The sequence below is a fragment of the Barbus barbus genome, assembly GCF_936440315.1.
Source record: "Barbus barbus genome assembly, chromosome: 28".
Classification (NCBI taxonomy): Eukaryota; Metazoa; Chordata; class Actinopteri; order Cypriniformes; family Cyprinidae; genus Barbus; species Barbus barbus.
In genome coordinates this window covers 26,137,595-26,157,204 of record NC_136756.1, presented here as the reverse complement: position 1 = coordinate 26,157,204, position 19,610 = coordinate 26,137,595, and the positions used below count along the sequence as shown (strand labels likewise).

The 19,610-nt window shown below is 36.6% G+C and overlaps 1 protein-coding gene across 2 annotated transcripts; it reads left to right on the top strand.

Annotated features, from left to right (window-relative positions):
* Positions 1-295: 295 nt before the first annotated feature.
* Positions 296-19,610, top strand: tfe3a (transcription factor binding to IGHM enhancer 3a). 2 transcript variants are annotated; one of them, XM_079382992.1, is made up of 10 exons: positions 296-886; positions 5,552-5,665; positions 7,408-7,636; positions 7,730-7,954; positions 10,757-10,852; positions 12,442-12,559; positions 13,267-13,323; positions 13,533-13,608; positions 13,868-14,015; positions 15,401-19,610. In XM_079382992.1, exons 1-10 carry the CDS (start codon positions 753-755, stop codon positions 15,827-15,829), a joined length of 1,626 nt encoding a protein of 541 aa, XP_079239118.1. In that variant the 5' UTR covers positions 296-752; the 3' UTR covers positions 15,830-19,610. The 2 variants fall into 2 exon arrangements, with proteins under 2 accessions (XP_079239118.1, XP_079239119.1); XM_079382993.1 differs by lacking the exon at positions 296-886 and adding an exon at positions 3,838-3,937.

Sequence of the window (19,610 nt, the reverse complement as noted above, 5' to 3'; positions counted from 1 at the left end):
ACGAGGAGATACATACATAAACTAGCTAGGCCTATATAATAATAGTTTATCAAATGTAATAGGTCTGACAAATACATAGAATTTATGCTTCTAAAGCTTTTTTTAAAAAGTACCCTGTTTTGTCAAAAACATTTAATTTAAAATTATTATATTTTTGTCAACATTTCATCGTCAATGTTATTTTAATATGGTTATTCTTTTCATTCGAATATCACAGCCAGACACAGAGCTTCATCATCTAAAACTGAAGAATGACGAAACAGTTTGTAATGTTACATCAAAGGCTGACCTAATGTTTGAAGTAAACAAGTATGCTCTCGGTCGTCTATTGGCTGATCGCTGTGAAGCCCCGCCCACCCTGCACAGCCATTGGTTCGCTCGTCTGTCTGTCCACACTCGGCTGATCATGGCGCGTCACTGTGGGGTTTTCCAGTCAGATTTACTCCCCTCAGTGTGCGGAGAAGAGAGAGCCAGACTCTGATAGAGGAACTAAGGACTTTGGACTCCCAAGACGCAATTATTTTTCATCAGGCTGTAGTGCAGACTGATAAAGAAAACCTCGACACGGGAATCTGGGGAAACGCTTAGACCAGTTGTGCAGTAAACATCTCGCTAGCGGTCCTCTGTTTTAGCCTCTTCCGAAAACAACTGGTTTTATTTTGTTTCTGAACTTTAGCTCAGATTAGTATCATTCTCGGTTACTCTAGCTCGTTTATTTTGCTCTTTTTAAGTACCAATTTACACCTGGAGAAATGTCCAGCCTGTCCTCAGTCAAACCCGAGAAGGGCAGACCGGAAGTGTCGTTACCTGGGCAACAGGCGCCGCACGAGTTTCCTCAGACCGTCTACGTCATATTAGACTCAGCCGAGTCTGTCAATCTCATCAGGTGAGTGAACGAGCATCACATAAACTCTCTGGTTTTAATGACTAGTTCAAACAACAAAGTGATTTAGTGTTGTTTTGCCGCTACATGCATTAATCTTAGTTCACTAGATTAAAATTAATTCATTTGTCGAGCATCTTAAGGGTACTTCATGTTAGAGATGTAAAGTATTGACAACTCCTGGAAGATCAACTAGATACTTTATAAGCACATCAGTGTACCTGGATGCTTGGGATTAGAGCAGTGGTCTCAAACTCAATTCCTGGAGGGTCACAGCTCTGCAGAGTTTAGCTCCAAATCACACTTGCTTGGAAGTTTCTAGTAATCCTGAAGACCTTGATTAGTTGGATCAGGCGTGTTTGATTAGGGCTGGAGCAAAACTGTGCAGAGCTGTGGCCCTCCAGGAATTGAGTTTGAGACCAGTGGATTAGAGGATGTTCTTTGTTGCATCAACATTTTGCATTCATTGCAGTGCTGATCGTAAAGTTTTAATGTGTAGATTCAGAATCCGACTGTTCCTTTTGGTTTTGCGTTTTTTAGGGTTATGCATTTTAGTTTTAGTAAAACTTGACTGTACTCAAAGGAGTGTATGCAGTTATTCAAAGGTCATTTCTATTCAAATTATTAAAATATTATGATTATTATGCTCAGTAACCAAAAGCAGATGTCGGACATTGCAAATATTGTTTTTGTGCAAGTCTCTAAATATAGCCTGCCACAGGAAGAAGCCATGGCACATCACAGTACTTTAATGCACGAGAATTCAAATGCACTCTTGACTCAACTTTATTTCTGTAGCACTTTCAGATCATAATGGGTACCAAAGTCCATTAAAAGTAACCCCGTACATGAAGTCAAAAACAACAAAAAAACTATATATTATTGAAAGCTAAAAGAAAATAAATGACTTGTGTAGGCTCCCTGAAGTGCCCCTAATGTGAGAATTTTCTGAATATTTGAAATGTTCAGAATATCAAAAGAACCATCTCCTTAAATTCCTCAAACCAAACCTCAAAGCCATTTAACCGGCATCAACCTTTAAAACTAACCTCCCTCCCTTCCACCCTGCCAAAAAAAATTCCTCTGGAATGCCTGTCTGTGTTACTCCGACCCACAAGAGCCGTTTAACCGGAGGCTTTGTTTTGTCATTTCGGTCCTGAGCCTCAGATTTCACGGGATATGACTCAGCAAATCTACCCACACATTTTCCCTTTTTCTTTATCCCTGTTTTTGCTGTCCTTCCTCTCAGGGTCTTGCTTGCATTGACTGAATGCTTGCTGAGCACACGCTATTTTGCTCCTCTTGTCCCTAAAAGCATGTGCTTTTCATTTGCTATCCTCAGGAAAAAAACATGACGTCCAATTACCATAAAAGTTTACCTTTTTATATCTTAAATAGCCATTGTTGCATAATATGCTTTCAAAGTTCAAGATTCTTTGTCACATTATCACACTGGTGTTTAGTACAATAAGAGTAAAATAAAGTATTACAACAAGGAATTATATTAGTGATGATACAATAAATACATCAGACTAATTAAACGTTTTTGAAAGTATAAAGTCTCTTTGTTTACAGTTAGAAATAATATAAAACTGATTAAAATAGATTGAAATGTGGCGGTGACTACTGATATTGGGCTTTTCCATTTGTCTATTTTTAGTAAAGCTGTAGTTTTATTAGGGGCAGTCCGCAGCTGATATTCTTGGAAAACACCGGTTATTTAAGTTAGGGAAGATTTTCTAGTATTTTAACCGTTTTCGTTGAAATTGGGGTATTGAGCGAAAGTTAAGCAGACTGAAATGCTCGAGTCTCTAAAGGCCGGGTACTTGCCGTACTACGCTGAAGGTTTGGCTCATGAATATTAATTAGCCCTCCCCAGACCGCCAAAGCGACTTACAATGTAGAAGCAAACAGGCCAATGAAAGAGCAACAAAATACTAGTCTCAGTTAGTCTAGCACAGTTCACATAGGATTTTTTTTTTTTTAAAAAGCTAGTATTAATTGGTCAGATGGTGGCGAAAAAGATGTCTTTAGATGTTTTTTTTTGGAAAATGGCTAAAACCATTTCTAGCATTCATTGATATTCACTTGTGTATGCATATTGTATCTTATATTTTAACAATATTGTATTAAAATGTGAATAATAGATGACTATAGATGAAGAAATATATTAATACAATAACACATTTTACATACTAATTCGATTTCTTATACTCTTTAAATAAGTATAATTTATTTAATCATTGTCTGTACATCCACAGGAATAGGTGTAACACAAAAACACAAAGTCATGCCTCAAGTCTCCAATCTTTATTAAGCAGTTTACACTATTTATACTTTGCATACAAAGAAATGTAACCTCCTTATCCTGTGTGTTGCATTGTACTATGTTTTAGCACCCATTAATATTATTTCCATTAAACTCCACAGACGAAATGCTACTATCAGTGTATTAAACGAATTAATCAATGGACGTTTTGTGTTAATATTTGCCGGAAAATGCTGCAAGTGTACCTGCTGTTGTTGTCTGACCCGATTAATCCCATTCAACCCGAGTTATTTGGAACTATTGAGAGTTCCATGAACCACGTGACCGCGCGGCGGCGAGATCAAAGCGTGTCGCAACTCTGTTTCTCAGCGGCTCTGTCAGCTGGCCAATTAATGAATAGCGAAGGCTTGGTCAATGAATAATAATTTGGTATTCTGACTGACAGCTCCAGGAAGGTTATCAAGCAACGTCTAAATGAGCTTTTTAATATACATGAGCTAAACCTTCATCATAGTATGTTTCGTAATTTCACCGGAGGATAGGAGCTTCGTGTGCGCGGAGTGGCATAAACATGGCCACCTAGTGAAACCAAAACACTAGCGAAACGTAAAATCTCGCCTTTACACCGTGCAAATCATCGTGACAGCGTCGTATCAATCCGGGATTCAGATGCAGATCATGAGTTGGTGGGGTTTACAAACCGGATTTACCGGAATACTTCATTTTAATAACGTTTGATCTGATTACATCACTTGGATTATTCCACTATCCAGAGGAGGCTTTAGGTATGTCATCTAGAAATGCATTTAGAGCTCTCTGTGGATGCTATCTTATTTTATGCTCATGTTGTAGATGTTTTTGCCACCTTTCTGTTATAGTAGCATACTGGTAAGGTAGTGGATGTGTCTCAAACCCTTGTGATCTGCCTACATAGACATCACTCTTTGGGATCAGTGGCAAAAATGTTGCATAGATGAGAAGCTGACTAGTTTTGGGGCATTTATGCTCTTTAAAGTTTTGATAGCCAAGAATGCTGTCCATGTAGGCACACTAGATTTAGACTGTTGATGCATACATATGCCCTAAAAGACTAGTGTATGTTCTTCATACACTAGTCTTTTAGGGCATATGTGTGTGTGTGTGTAAACGATTAATCGCATTCAAAATAAGTTTTTGTTTACATAATAAATGTATGTGTACTGTGTTTATTTATTGTGTATATATAAATACACACACATACAGTATATATTTTCAAAATATTTACATGTATATGCGTTTATTTATATTATATTTTATATGTAAATATATTTGATAAACAGAGAATATTTTTCTTAAATATTTACATTATAAATATATACCCGGCGTACACTCATATATTATGCAAACAAAAACTTTAATTTTGGATGTGATTAATCGTTTGATAGCACTAAATATATATATATATGTATGTATGCATGTATGTATGTATGTGTGACCCTGGACCACAAGTGTATATCAAGTGTAAATTTTTTGAGATTTATACATCATCCGAAAGCTGAATAAATAAGCTTTCCACTGATGTATGGTTTGTTAGGATCGGACAATATTTGGCCGAGATACAACTATTTGAAAATCTGGAATCTGAGGGTGCAAAAAAAGTCAAAATATTGAGAAAATTGCCTTTAAAGTTGTCCTAAGAAAGTTCTTAGCAAGGCATATTACTAATCAAAAATGAAGTTTTGATATATTTATGGTAAGAAATTTACAAAATATCTTCATGGAACATGATCTTTACTTAATATCCAGGGTCACAAATATAGTAAATATGTAAAATAAAGGGCATTCAGGTCTTAAGTCAAGTCAGCTTTATTGTCAATTCTTCCACATGTACAGCACATACATACAGAGAATTGAAATTGCGTTACTCTCAGACCCTTGGTGCATACAGTTAACATTTAAGATACTGACAGTAGACGTTCAAATACAGATAAACGTTCAAATACAGGTAAATACAGTCAAAAAAGCATGCTTAAAGTAATAATAAATGAATGCGTTTTAATTAAATTAATGCTTTTAAAACTGGTTTTATGTGTGTGTGTATGAATATGCATGAATTAAGATTTTGCATATTTAAAGTGCATGATGATAACATTAAAACTTTGGTTTGGGTGTATGTATTAAATGATAGATTGTACTGTATTCTGTGTAATTTATAGGCATGGTTTTTCCCGCCATCAAAGAGAGTGATGTATTAACAGTATTGGGAATGAGGAACTGTGGTTAGTGACTGGGAGTCTTTATTAATTCCAGGATTTTACTTTACACCCCTCCTGTTCACGGTCTCTGCATCAACATGTCAGATTACAGGAGAAGTTTGTGGACTGACAGTAATTGATGTAGCTGTGTTCTTCTTTTCTCAGTGTTGAACCCCTTCTTCCTGAGTCTGGGATTGTGGCAGACATTGAGGTAGAAGACGTTTTTTCCAACGATTCGGACACTTTCTACGAGCTGAAGAGTCAACCCATCACCCCAAGGTGAGTCTGGTTACCACAATTATAAAAGCACACTTCCTGTTTGTTTCTGTACTTTCATCTGCACATTTAGACTGTGACCGCATGCCAGATACGCTTATGAGAGAACCGCAATCGTATCTGATTTACTTCCTGCATGCTCTGTATTAGATGTCTAGAAGTTTTGATCATATTTTGCTGCATACCTGTGACGTATTGATTTGGTGTACGGTATAATCAGCATCACCCCGCGGGAGTTTACTGGCAGTTAATGTACTTCTGAATTGTTGAGATCTTTTACATTCTTCTGGTTTTTTGTATTCAATACACTGCTTATTTTATGTGAAATTAAGCACTGTTTTTGTGCCCATTTGTGTGAGTGCCGCATGTTTAGTTTTTTTCTGCGACGAGGCAGGTCAGTGCATGTTATCCTGAAGGTGTTTAGACTGGGCATTGGGTTTCTGTTGACAGAACTTCCCAGTGTCTGTTTTCAGGGACTTCCCGGTGATTCAGCACAAATCTAAACACCCCGATCAATCATAATACCTCTTTCCACAGCTCTTCTTACTAAAAGACATATTGATTATGGAGGAATCTGTTTAGGATAGTGGTTTGTGTTTGCAGAATTACATAGCCGAGTGTTTTTTAAGATAAATCAATTATACGAGTGTTTCAAAGTTCACACGCTGCTGTCTCCCACAGTCTTATCTGACAGGATGATCAGCCTGACATAGTATTCTTTGTTTTTTTCTTCTTGCAAACAGTGTGTTTGAGGCAGCGTGGTCTTGGCTGCTTGCTCTGGGACTTCCCAGAATGACTCATCAGAAAAAACGAGTCCGTGTGAAGGGAATGTGAAGGCCGAATTGTAGGAAATGTGAGACTGTACAGAGAGATTTGATTTATTTTGCTCTGTTGTTATGTAAGCAGTGTTCATTGATAGCACAGCTTGATAATGTTACAAAGGACATTTTCTGTTTGTATTATTCACATTCTTAAGTCTTTTAGGAAAAAAGTGTTTGCTAAAGGAGTAAAATGTTGATGGTTGTATTTAAACACTAATAGTAGTTTCAGAGGTGATTGTTTACATTTTATTTAAATAAATGTATATTTTTAAATGCATAGTTTTTCAAAAGTTTTATTCATATTTTTTTATTTTATTATTTTTATAAGTAATTTATTTAGATTTTGATTAAATATTATGAAAACAAACATTTTGTTTCTTTGGAATAACGTACACTGATGAAAATGTATACCAGGAATTTGAGTGAATACGTAATTACGAAAGTAAATGCATCAATTATGTTGACATGTTGACAACATAAAATAGCATTTGCACTGCATTTAACGTCCACAATGTGATGTGTTTCCAGGTATGCTGATGGAATAATGTGGAGCAGTCTCATTATTGGTTAAATATATTCTCCCGATTTGCTTCAGGCAGAAAGTCATTAAATTGTTCTTCAAAGAAGAATGCAAAACAAGACATAATAAATAATAAATTTACAGTAGTTTTTGGTTTTATGAGAAATGCAGTTTTGAAGTTTGACGTGACAAGTAAAATTTCATGCTATGGCAAATAGAGCATTATTTTTAACCGTCTTGTTTTAAGTTGATGTTCTCATGCTGTCTGTCTTAAATTGATCTCTGTCTCGGCGGAGAACTCTCAGCCCTGTGTTTCAGAAATAGCTTGTGGTAATATGATTACAGCGTGGGGGTGTAGCGTGTTACTCTAAGCTGATTTACATTCTCATCGTCTGCCCCTGTAGTGGCTCTGTGACCTCTGCTGACCTCGTGACCCCAGCCGGCTCCGTGATGACGTCACGCGTGTTGATGAGGCAGGAGCTGATGCGACAGCAGGCTCAGGACCAGGAGAGACGGGAGGCCCAAAAACAGGCCTCTAGTGCTCAGCAGCGGCCCACTGACGCCACCCCTGCCATCTCTGTCGCATCTGCCCTGCCGGCCACCCCGACCCAGGTGCCTGTGGAAGTGCTGAAGGTATGACCATCTATAAAAAATAAACATGAAATATGATGATTTGGATGTTGAAATACTGTTTACTCTATGGGTTGTCCTGTGTTTGAATCTCAGGTTCAAACTCACTTGGAAAACCCGACAAAGTATCACATCCAGCAAGCTCAGAGGCAGCAAGTGAAGCAATACCTCTCTCACACCATTGGCAATAAATTAGCCAATCAGACTCTGGCGACATCGCCCTTGCCCCAGCCCACCTCCGCCCCTGAGTTGGCCCCTGCCGCCAGTAGCACTCCCAGCAGCCCGCTGGCTGTGCTCAGCCTGGGATCAAACAAAGAAGAGGTATGAACTGAACCCAGATCAGATGTTTCTGTTTTAGCATTTATATTGCCAAGAAAGTGGTTAGCAGCATAGATGATGGTTTTGAAGCAAAAGAAATGTACTTTAAAAAAAAAAAACTTATTCATCAAGGATGCATTAAATTGATAAAAAGTGAAAGTAAAGTCCTTTACAGTGTTACAAAAGACTTTTATTTCAAATAAATGCTGTTCTTCTGAAATTCCTATTCATCAAAGAATCCTGAAAATATGCATCAGGGTTTCCACAAAAGTAAGAAATTTCCACAATAATATGAAATATTTTTTTGAGCAGCAGATCAGCATATTAGAATGATTTCTGAAGGACACTGAAGACTGGAGTAATGATGCGGAAAATTCAGCTTTGCGTCACAGGAATAAATTACATTTTAAAATATATTCACATAGAAAACAGTTTCTTTAATTTTTAATAATATTTCACAGTATTACTGACTTTACAATATGTTATAATATATATGTTCTAATTAATATGCTCAAAAACATTTACCAACCAATCTTACAGTTCAGACTTTTGAACAGTAGTGTATGCAGCCTTGGTGAGCATAAGACACTTCTTTTAAAAATAAAAACATTAAAAAACTTTACCAACCCCAAACATTTGAATAATAGTTTATCTTAGTTTATTTATTTAATTCTCCAAATTGTCATTTTAATTGTATTACATCATGGCAATAAAGTTATAAAAAATTGTAAAGCTAAAAGTCATTGAGCCAATGCCATAATAAAAGATGACCCATTTACACAAACAGTGACAGCATAGCATAATCCTCTGTGCTCTGACCTACTTTCACACGCACAAGTACAATATAACCTTTACTATCTCTGCTCAGTAACTACATTTTAGTGTTACTTGATACCATGATTCTAGGCTCCAGTCCCTTCTTCAATGTAACTCTAGCATTATTTGTGTCTGTTGTATTGTCCGCCTGGCAAAAATCGTAATATTTGATTGGTTAGAAAAGTACTCACAAATATTTATATTTTTGCATTTGGTAGAAGCTTTTATCTAATGTGACCCTACATTGAATTTGAGGTATGTGATTTATTAGCTCATGCATTTGTGCATGGAATTGAACCTGTAGGCCTGGCTGTTAAAAATATTGTTAGCGGTTCAAATTTAAATTAAAAATAGGGATTCTTACTTTTGAAATTAATATTTTAACATGAAATGGCTTTTGTGGTGAGAATTTTCTGCAGGAAGTAATGTAGATGGGCTTGATTGTCTTTGCTGGGATTTTATTGGATCATAAAAAGTTTTGCTAAAATAATAAAAACTACTATTATTGGTTCATTTTATTTCCCTCCACCTGTTTGCCCTTAGATACATTAGCAGAGAAATCAAGAGATGGCTTTCTTCACCTCTAGACCTGATTTTGATGGTAGCTTATGAAAATATTTACGTAACGTGCTCTGATGAATCGTTGATGATAGACCAGGAACATTTAATTTAGAAAGTTAAAGGTGTCATATTGATTTTATTTATATACATTAACATTCAAAAATGTGGGGTCTCTTCTGCTCAACAAGGCTAAATTTATTTGACCCAAAATACTGTGAAAACTTTCAAATAACTGATTTCTCTTTTGATATATTTTAAAATGTAATTTATTTCTCTGATGCAAAGCTGAATATTCATCATCATTACTCCAGTCTTCAGTGTCACATGATCCTTCAGAAATCATTTTAATACGCTGATTTGCTGCTCAATAATTTATTATTATTATTATTATCAGTTGAAATCAGCTGTACTGCTTAATATTTTTGTTGAAACTGTAATGCATCAGGATTCTTTGATGAATAAATGAAGGTTAATTTGAAATAGAAACTTTTGTAACATTATACATGTCTTTATTGTCATACACATGCTTTGGCCTATTTTCACATGAAAAATTACAAGGTAACCTTTACAATTCCTGCTCCTAATTACAATAGAGATATTCCTGTAGATTTCTTCAACATACAGTATCTCAAATCTGCCCCAGTAAGATAACAGCACATCCACCATTCACTTTCATTCTGAATATGATAAACAACTTGTGTGAGAAGTCAAAGTTTAGCGTTGTGTTATCAAACAATGCTATATTGACAGGAAAAGGTTTTACTCTCCAGCCAGCTTGTACTTTAGGCCACTTATGTTGCTAGACATAGTCTGTGAATTTCACATGCTTACAAAGCCGTGCTAACCAGTAATTATTGTCCTAATAATCTCAAGTCTTAAGCCATTTAGAGTATGCTAGACAACTAATGAAGTGTTTGGCTCTGAGACTCGGAAAGATCCTTTTGAAGAATGCGCCTCGCGTTTGCTAAATACAATAGCGCGCTTTGTCGAGTCTGCGTGAAGTCGGCCAGACTCTCTTGGGCACTTTGCTTTTGGTACCACATTGTGCTGGTAAATATCACACTCATGGCTCAATGACCCCAGCACACTTTGCACTTTGTGTGGGCTTGGCTATTAAAGTCTTTCAGTCCTGTATTTCTCCTGTGTACGTACTGAAGGACCCTTCCCAGTCAAAACCACTGACTGGAAAACGCTACGATGAAATACAAGCTGGCTAAGGTTCGAGACTTTTATCCGGCTTTGAATCGGATGTCTGTGTTTCTCATCTCCATGTGGCCGGTGTGTCACTCTGGAAACTGCTGTGTAGTGTGTTATTTAAACATCCATCTGACTCATGGCGGAAATCCACTTTAAAGCAGATTTTTGTGTCGCGAGGAATCTAAAACTTTATCTACAAGCTGTTTTTTTTTCTCTGTTTTAAATGCACAGATCGAAGACGTCATCGATGACATCATCAGCCTGGAATCGAGTTTAAACGATGAATTTATGACACTGATCGACTCGGGTTTGCAGCTTCCCAACACGGTATGTAGCAACATCCTCAACTTTGTGAAGGATCAATTGAGCAACGCAAATGCTTTTGTCATCTATTTCTTAAGAACTGAGTAAAGTTTGTTGAACTTATTTTGCATTTAAATGTATTTTTAATTCACTGATGATAATGATGATACAACAGCCATTTATCATAATTTCCCGTAATTAATTTAAGCCCACAATTCTGCCTTAGTCTTATGCAAGCAAATTCGTCTCCAAGTGAATCCTGCTCTGACATGCCATTGCTTTGGAAATACAATTTGGGTTTTCAAATCAGTAATTTTCAGTTGAGTCTGGGAGGAGTTCAGGTAGAGGCGCTTGTGTAACCAGTTATGATTAAAAGTTAACTTAGACTCATATGCTTGCATATTGTCAGTGTAGTGTTTGCATTCGGGACGTTTGGGTTGAATGTGGGCTTGAAACACTGGAAGCAAATATAAACTTCTAACACATGGCTCACAATGGGTGGGGTCGGCACGCCACGGAGGAGTGACGGAGAGTCGCCGCACACACACACACACACACACACACACACATGCAGAAACACTGGCCACTGAACGTGTGTGTGCACAAGTTGATTTCTGTGGCAAGCTTGCCCTTTTTTTTTAAGTCTCCAAAAGATATTTCCCCATTTCTAAACGTCCCTTTTCACGGAGAGACGCACAGAAAGAGGAAGCATTTTGCGGGTGTGTAAGAGAACATGAGGATTCTGGTTTTACTGCCGGAGAATGAAAAGAAAAAAGGCAAGATTGAGGTAAATTTGAGTGTATTTTATTGCTTGTCCTGTGTAAATGCCGTGGGAAGATGGTAGGTTTGGGTTTTAGTTTTGCTTTAAAGACAGATTGATTTGTTTTATGGAATTTTAAATAATCTTAGCATGTTGTGAACGATCTGTTGGGTTTATTTGAGCATCTCAATTCCTCAGAACAGCAGATTCAGCTTAAGGTGGATTGTAAATAATTGATTTCTGCACACTTAATCAGTTTTACAAAATAAAAAGTCGCCTTTCAGGCTGGCTCTGTTTATCAAGATGAATGAAATGCTTTTTCTGGTTTGAAACTTCAAGCATGTTTATGAATCTTCTGTAACTGGTTTAAATATTCCAACAATGTCAAGGTTGTAGTTTGTAGTTTTGTTTTCAGCGCTCTTAATGCATCTGCTGCTGCTCATTTATGAAACGCAAGCAGGATAACTTGGTTATTGTGTGGAGATTTACATGAATGTTTTTATTAAGAAATTAAACAAATTTGTGGTTAGATGTGCTCTGTGTTCTCAAATGTTCAGTAAGGACTAACAGAGGACAGTTATGTATTTGTATTTTTTCCCTCTGAATTGCTTTTTATTTACGCATATTTGCAGATATTCCTAGCCTTGTCTGGCTTGCTTCACTTTACAAATAAGCGTGCACACAGAGCCGTTTGGCCATTGTTAAAGATCAGATATGAAGGTTCATGTTTGTGGTTATCTGAACTGAATGAAGGTTATCCTTACGGTGCACCATGTGGCAGTGAGGCAGCTTCTGACCAGATAATGCAGTGGGCAGGGTCCTGGTTTAATTCGTTGTGATTGGTTTTCAACAGCTGCCGGTCTCAGGAAACCTCCTGGATGTGTACAGCAGTCAGGGCATGGTGGCCCCCACCATCACCGTCAGCAGCTCCTGCCCTGCAGACCTGCAAAACGTCAAGAGAGAGCTGAGCGGTGTGTATCTCCATCTGTGGTCTTCCATCTCTTTATTTTGCTGCTTCCTCTTCCTCATTTCTCTGGCACCGATCCTTCACTGGCCAGCCGAGTCAGTCTGACTGTATCAGCAGAGTTACACACCACATTTGCCATTTCCCAATTTCACAGCATTTCAGATATGCAACAGTCATCGTTGCATATGATTCATTGTCGTATCAGTGGATATTTATGCTTTTGCACTAACTTGTGATTAAGTGATTAGTCTAAATACCCATCATTCATTAGTCACTGCCCAGCGTGGATTAAAAATTTAAACAAATTATAGAAGTAAAATTATGTTTTAGTAGCAGTTGCAATAAATTAGCAGTGACATTTGGAATAATAGAAGTGCAGATGTTCTTTGTGAATGTTATTTGGCTAACTTAATAGCTTAAAGGTGAAGTGATATACTTCCTTTCTCATTTTACTATCAGAGGCCACGATAATAAATAAGGTATTTGTTGGTTGATTCTCACAAAAAGTCCCACATCTCAGTGAAACGATGCTATAACTTTAATTTAATAAGTAGTATGAGTTTGAGACAACCATCGGAGACGGAGAGGATACCTGTTTGGAAACAGTCATTATTTTGGCATTTTTGTCTGGTGATGCAAGTGACAAAGAAATTGCACACTTCCCCTGTAAGATTAAATTTAAATTGCTATATTGTGTTTTTTTTTTTATAGATGCCGAGACAAAAGCTTTTATGAAGGAGAGACAGAAAAAAGACAACCATAACTTGAGTGAGTTTGATTTCTTGCAGATTTTACCTGTAGTTTCTCTTTCATCTCTGAGAACTGTCATCACTATGTGCACATGAAAACCTGAAGGTTAATCAACCTCGGTAGAGTATAAGGAAGTGAATTATATTTCAGTTTGTCTGTAACAAACATCTTGCCTGTCTAGTCATTCCCATCAATTTAATGTATGTGTGTTTTTGTGTGTTTTGCAGTTGAGAGGAGAAGAAGGTTCAACATTAACGACCGCATTAAGGAACTTGGAGCTCTCATTCCAAAGTCCTCTGACCCGTCAGTATCACTGCTCTCGTTCTCACTTCTGTCTGGTTTTCAACAGTGACTGTTTTCAGTGGTGAATGAATTCAATTTAAAAGATCTTTTAAGTTATGACAGTACAAAAAGTCTTAAGAGTATTATTTTGTTGTATCTGAATTTTCTTTTTAAGTGGTAATTGGTTTTAGACTTTTTCCTCCCTCTAGTTGTCTTATTAAGATCATTTTTAATGCAGTGCATGTGTCTATAAGAGTGCCTGCATGTGTTTTCTCAACAGCGAGATGCGCTGGAACAAGGGCACCATCCTAAAGGCGTCTGTTGACTACATCCGTAAGCTACAGAAGGAGCAGCAGAGGGCCAAAGAGATGGAGACGAGACAGAGGAAACTTGAGCACGCCAACCGCAGCCTGCTGCTGCGCATTCAGGTATGCTGCCGCATAGATTTCCACAAAAACTCTTTTACTCTATTTAAATCCATTCCGCAAATTTTCCCCAAATCACCACAGAAGTATTATTAGTAATAATAGTATTATTTATATACTGTTATTGTACTATTTATAATTAGCTTTTATTTTCAGTTTTCATTTTTACTTTAGTTTGTTTTAGCAGTTTTGTAATTTTTTTGGTCATTTTTATTTTTTTGTCGTCATTTTCTTAATAGTTCTATTTTTTTTATTTTTTAATATTCCATTCCACAGGTTTTCCCCAAAATCTCCATGGAAGCAGTGTAATTTTACTATTATTTATGAACAATTATCATACTATTTATTATTATTATTTGTTTTTTAGCTTCTATAATTTCATATTTAGTTTTGATTTGAATTTTAGTTTAAGTTTTAGTAATTTTGTTATGGGCTTTTTTTTAATTTTTTTATGTTTTTCAGCATTTTTATTTAGCTTTTTGGTTTTCGTAATTTTAGTACTTAAAATGACACTTATTTTATTTCAAGGCAATTTTTTTCTCGATTTCTTTTTTTAATGAAAATTATTTTATTTATTTATTTTTTAAGTAAAAGTAATTTTTTAATATTTTTAGTTTTAGTGAATAACAACATTACACAGGAAATGTGAAACGTGAGTGATGATTTAGGTTTCTTTTATTTTATATATTATTTTATTTTTCATTTAGGCACATTTTAGTTTATTATTTTACCCCAAAATTTCCCTCCTCTTCTCAAAGTTGACAGTAATATGGAATGGCTTGGAGCAATGGTCTAGCGCAGGGGTGCCCAAACTCGGTCCTGGAGGGCCGGTGTCTTAGCTCCAACCCCAATTAAACACACCTGAAGCAGATAATCAAGCTCTTAATAGGCATACTAGAAACTTCCCAGCAGTGTTGAGGCAAGTTGGAACTAAAGTCTGCAGGACACCGGCCCTCCAGGACCGAGTTTGGTCACTCCTGGTCTAGCGGTTAAGCACACGTTCCAGACATACTTAAGACTAAATGGACTGTAATTTGCTTCCAGCTTGAATTATGTGTCCTGATCCCATACCTACTTTCTTCCACACCATTTCTGTCAAAAAAGAAAGATGTATTTAAGCGACATTGACAGCGATTAAATCACTGAAGGTCGAAGAGTCTGTACACTGTTGCTCTCTGATAGCCACTCATGCTAAACTGCTGTATCCATGTGTATCAGGCAGCAGTTAAATGTCTACAATCCCGCCAGTAGTTTGCATAAAGCTGACCTTTGTTTAACTCTAATTGGCATCTTGAGACAGATGTGCCTAATTGTCTTAAGTTGTGATTTGACATGCGTGTTGTACGGATGTAAATGCAGTTTAATGATTGAGCCTGTGTGATCGACAGGAGCTGGAAATGCAAGCTCGTCTCCACGGCATCTCATCATCTCAGATCTCTGACTCCACACTGACCCAGACTCAGACTTTAACTCTGGATCACAACCCCAGCAACGACCTCTCCAAGACCCTTCTGTCCCTCAACCAGACCACGCCCTCTTCGTTTTTATCTCCGCCTTCTTCCACCTCCTCAGTAGGCGGGACGGTCACCAGCCCTCTGGACCTCGGGACACTCAGCTTCGCCGAGCTGGACGACCCCGTGGCCTCTGTGTTCAATCCAGCCCTGATGGCGGATATGGGGTTAGGGGATATTTTGATGGATGACAGCGGCGCTCTGTCGCCCGTAGGGGGCGCCGATCCTCTGCTTTCCTCGGTTTCCCCGGGAGCGTCCAAAACGAGCAGTCGTAGAAGTAGCTTCAGCATGGAAGAAGACTTGTGACGTCTTCAAATCGGACGATAGTTTTGCTTTACGTTGCAAATCCTGCTTGCACGCTCCTTTGTCGGCCAGTAGAGGGTAGTGTAATCCGAAGGTCTTTAGTAATCGCCGTACTGTAGAAGTCTGAGATCCTCAAGATGTTTTATTTTTTCTAGAGGTGACACAAGTATAGAAAGACTTCGGGAGCAGACACTGACATTTAGAGCCTTGTTTATTATCTGGACCTCTGATAAATATATAGAAGAATATATGTACATAGAGTAGATTTAGTGCTAAACATCTATTTTGTGTTTTTAATATGCAGTTGTATATAAAGTAGCACTATAATATTAACTCGTGGACACTCACCACATGAATTTATTAGACATGTTGGGGGGGGGGGGGGGGGGGGGGGGGGGACATGCCTGAATAGTAAAACATATGATTATTTTTAGTTTCAGACCTCACTCAATAGTGAGCTCCAAAAGTGTGAGATGTCAAACCTGGAAATATGCAGGATTTTGAATCGTAAATGAATAAAAGAAACATAAAAATATTTTAGATTCTGCATTTAAAAAGAGACAAACCAAATACTAAGGACTTTTAAATTATGCTAATAATATACACTATCATTCAAAAGTTTGCAGTCAGTTTTGAAAGAAATAATACTTTTATTCAGAAGTGATGCATTAAATTGATCAAAAGTGACAGTGAAGACATTTATAATGTTAAAAAAGATTTCTATTTCAAATAAAGCTTTAATTTCATCAAAGAATAATGTATCACAGTTTCCACAAAAATATTAACTTTAATTTAAAAAATAATTTAAATATAAAGACACTGTTAATAATTAAAAAAAAAAAATTATTGAGCAGCAAATCAGCATATTAGAATGATTTCTGAAGGATCATGTGACACTGAAGACTGGAGAAATGATGCTGAAAATTCAGCTTTGATCACAGAAATAAATTCTATATTCAAATGGAAAACATTTATTTCAAATTGTAATAATATTTTAAAATATTTACCGTATTTTGATCAAATAAATGCAACAAATGACTTATTTCGCAAAGGTAAAAAAACCTTTTTTAACAGTAGTGTAATTTCTAATAAATGTTATATTAAATGATAAATGTCTCAGACGTTTGGAGCTGACAGTATGTCAGTGTTTACAATAGTAGCTCATCAAATGCAAAAGGGACAATTGTGTTTTGTTTTCCTTTTTTTTATATGTGTGAGTGTGTGCATCTGCACATCATGCATCCGTGCATTTGATAAAGGTGGCAGTAAACCTGTTCCAGAACCTGCTTTTAATGTTCTCAGGAAAGAGCAAGAGACCGAACAGAGAACATCCTGTTCAGCTCGGCTTTCATTTCCTGCTGGGATTTTTGTGTTGTTCTGTGAAACTGGTGTTTGATTCTGGACTAAATGAAACCCAGCTTCACGTCGAGGGTCTGAAAGATGCATGTTTGATTTACAGGGATCACTGATGGCACGAGGAAACACTTCAAGAGTCAAAGTAGTGTTTATATCATAAAAAAAACAATACGATCAATAAGTCATAGCAACGAAACTTTAACTCGTCAAAATAATTAAACCAATTTCAACTTCTTGTTTTAAGTTATATGAGATTCAACTCAATTTTTTTTAAGTCAGTTTAATATAATTGAAGCTGAAATGACTCGTACAGCCAATTTGATATTTAAAATATACTTAAAAATTGAAGTTGCAGTAGGTGGAATTTGTTTACAATAACCTACTGTATTTGTGCCATTGATCTGCATCGCGTCTCAGCCTCTCTAACTTTGATTTTCTCTAGTCATGTGCTGATGTCAGATTGTCTATGCAAGTACTTTCATAGTGAAGTAGCAGAGGTTTATGTGAGCAAATGACAGTCATGTTTCCTTTGACATTCAAAGACCTTCCAGCTCTGAATATTGTTCTTGTTCTCTGCCAGAGAGCAGCCAATGAATCATCAAACCCTCATTCTCGTGAATTTCTTACTGCAATCCAACGTCTTTACATCCCTTATCAGGAGTAGTGTGACATTCAGAAGTTCTGTTTTCATTTCTGCAGAGACTCGTTCTGCTATTAATGGCTTTTATACACGCTTATAGTCAGATGCTGTTTTATAAACCCTGTTTTTGAGCTAAAAGCAAAGGAAATCAGAAGAAAACCATTCGTTTTTTTATGAATCTGTACAATGAGATATGACAGTTTTTTTTTTTTTTTTTAAGGTTTTGGCATTGAATTTTAAATATCTAATATTTTAGATCTGAATAGGAGGAGTAGTTTTATTGTGTACATTAGCAATAGCAGCTTGGGAAACTACTGTAGTTATGCAATATTACAGCTCATCTATGTGTTGAGGTCTTCTGTGTGTCTAGATATTATAAGCTGATTAGCACAATGGCTAACGTACATTCAGAAAAGAGTTTTTACCACGTATATCAAGTTATATCGTGTATTTAAGATTAAACAATATATTTTCACTGCTGTTTACTGAAAAATAAAACCGAATGACGTTAATATCCACAATGGAGGATGGTTTTAGTAGCTAGCTGGTGAAGAGGCAAAGAGATTAACTTTTCTAAATGTGTAGAAAATACCTTTTAGAGGTTAGTTTATGATAAAGCTGTCAAACCTTGCAGAAATCTTTGACCTAATTTAGTGTTTTGGTCAAAAATGAAAGTTCTGGTAAATCTGTCGTTGTGCTATATTATCACCAAATATTGGATTCAATCTTGACGACTTGTTTTCTTTTAATTACCACAGGTTTTATATTTGGATCTGATTGGTCAGGTCTCATTCATCTGAGTGGATTTTGAGTGAAAAAGCATTATTTGTGGATAATTTTGGCAATGTTCTCGCAAAAACTGAGGTGGATAAGTCCAGATCAGTGAGGCCTACAATCAGTCAGTTTAAAAAAGAAATACAAAATATGTGCTACGTGAAAGAAAAAAAAAAAATCCAATATTTGGTAATAATATACCATAAGAAGATTTTTTTTTTTTTTTTGGTAGGCTGGTCATTTTTGACTGGGAACACCACAAGTGTAAGTTTTTTTTTTTTTTGGCAAGTTGTGAGTAAAATCAGTAGGTTTTAGTCAAATGCAATAACATTAACAAGCATGTTCGGAGAAAAAGAAAAGCCCCTGGATTTTTGGGATCTATGCAATGTCTGTGTGATCCCTGTATCGTCGTGTTCTGGTGGTTTTGTGTGTTGTCTACAGCTCGTGTTCAGCCGCCTTGTGAGTGCATGATCACCGCTAAAGCTCAGTAACCATATGGAATCGCCTCCTCTGTGGCTTTTTCAGCTAAATTATTAAATACTTTTGTATATATTTCTTTGATGCCTCCATGTTGGATGTCCAGCGATGGGATTTGGGCATTTCTTGTGTGTTTTGGAGGTTGTGGTGCCTGATAAAATGTCCTCAAACGTTCATCAGTTCTGTGGTCGGTGCTGTTAAAAGAGCTAAAACTGTCTACAAATTCATTACAAACCTTAAGTAAGTGTCCAACTGTACTGCAGGAGACTAGAGAAGACTTAGACAGTGTTTACATTCATCTTGTCAATATGTTCTTGATCATATCCTGTAGATGTCCACTGTCCGGTCAGGCTTGAGCAAAGGGAACGTATGTTGTTTATTCTGTATTTCAGTATGTCCGCAGTGCTTGTGGATGTTTATTCCTGCATTTTCTTTACAACATTGAAACAAGCAACAGTTATGCAGATTTCTTTTTGTACTCTTCATTATATAGATTTTTTTCTTTTTTAGGAAAAATGTATAAATAAAGTTGTAAAA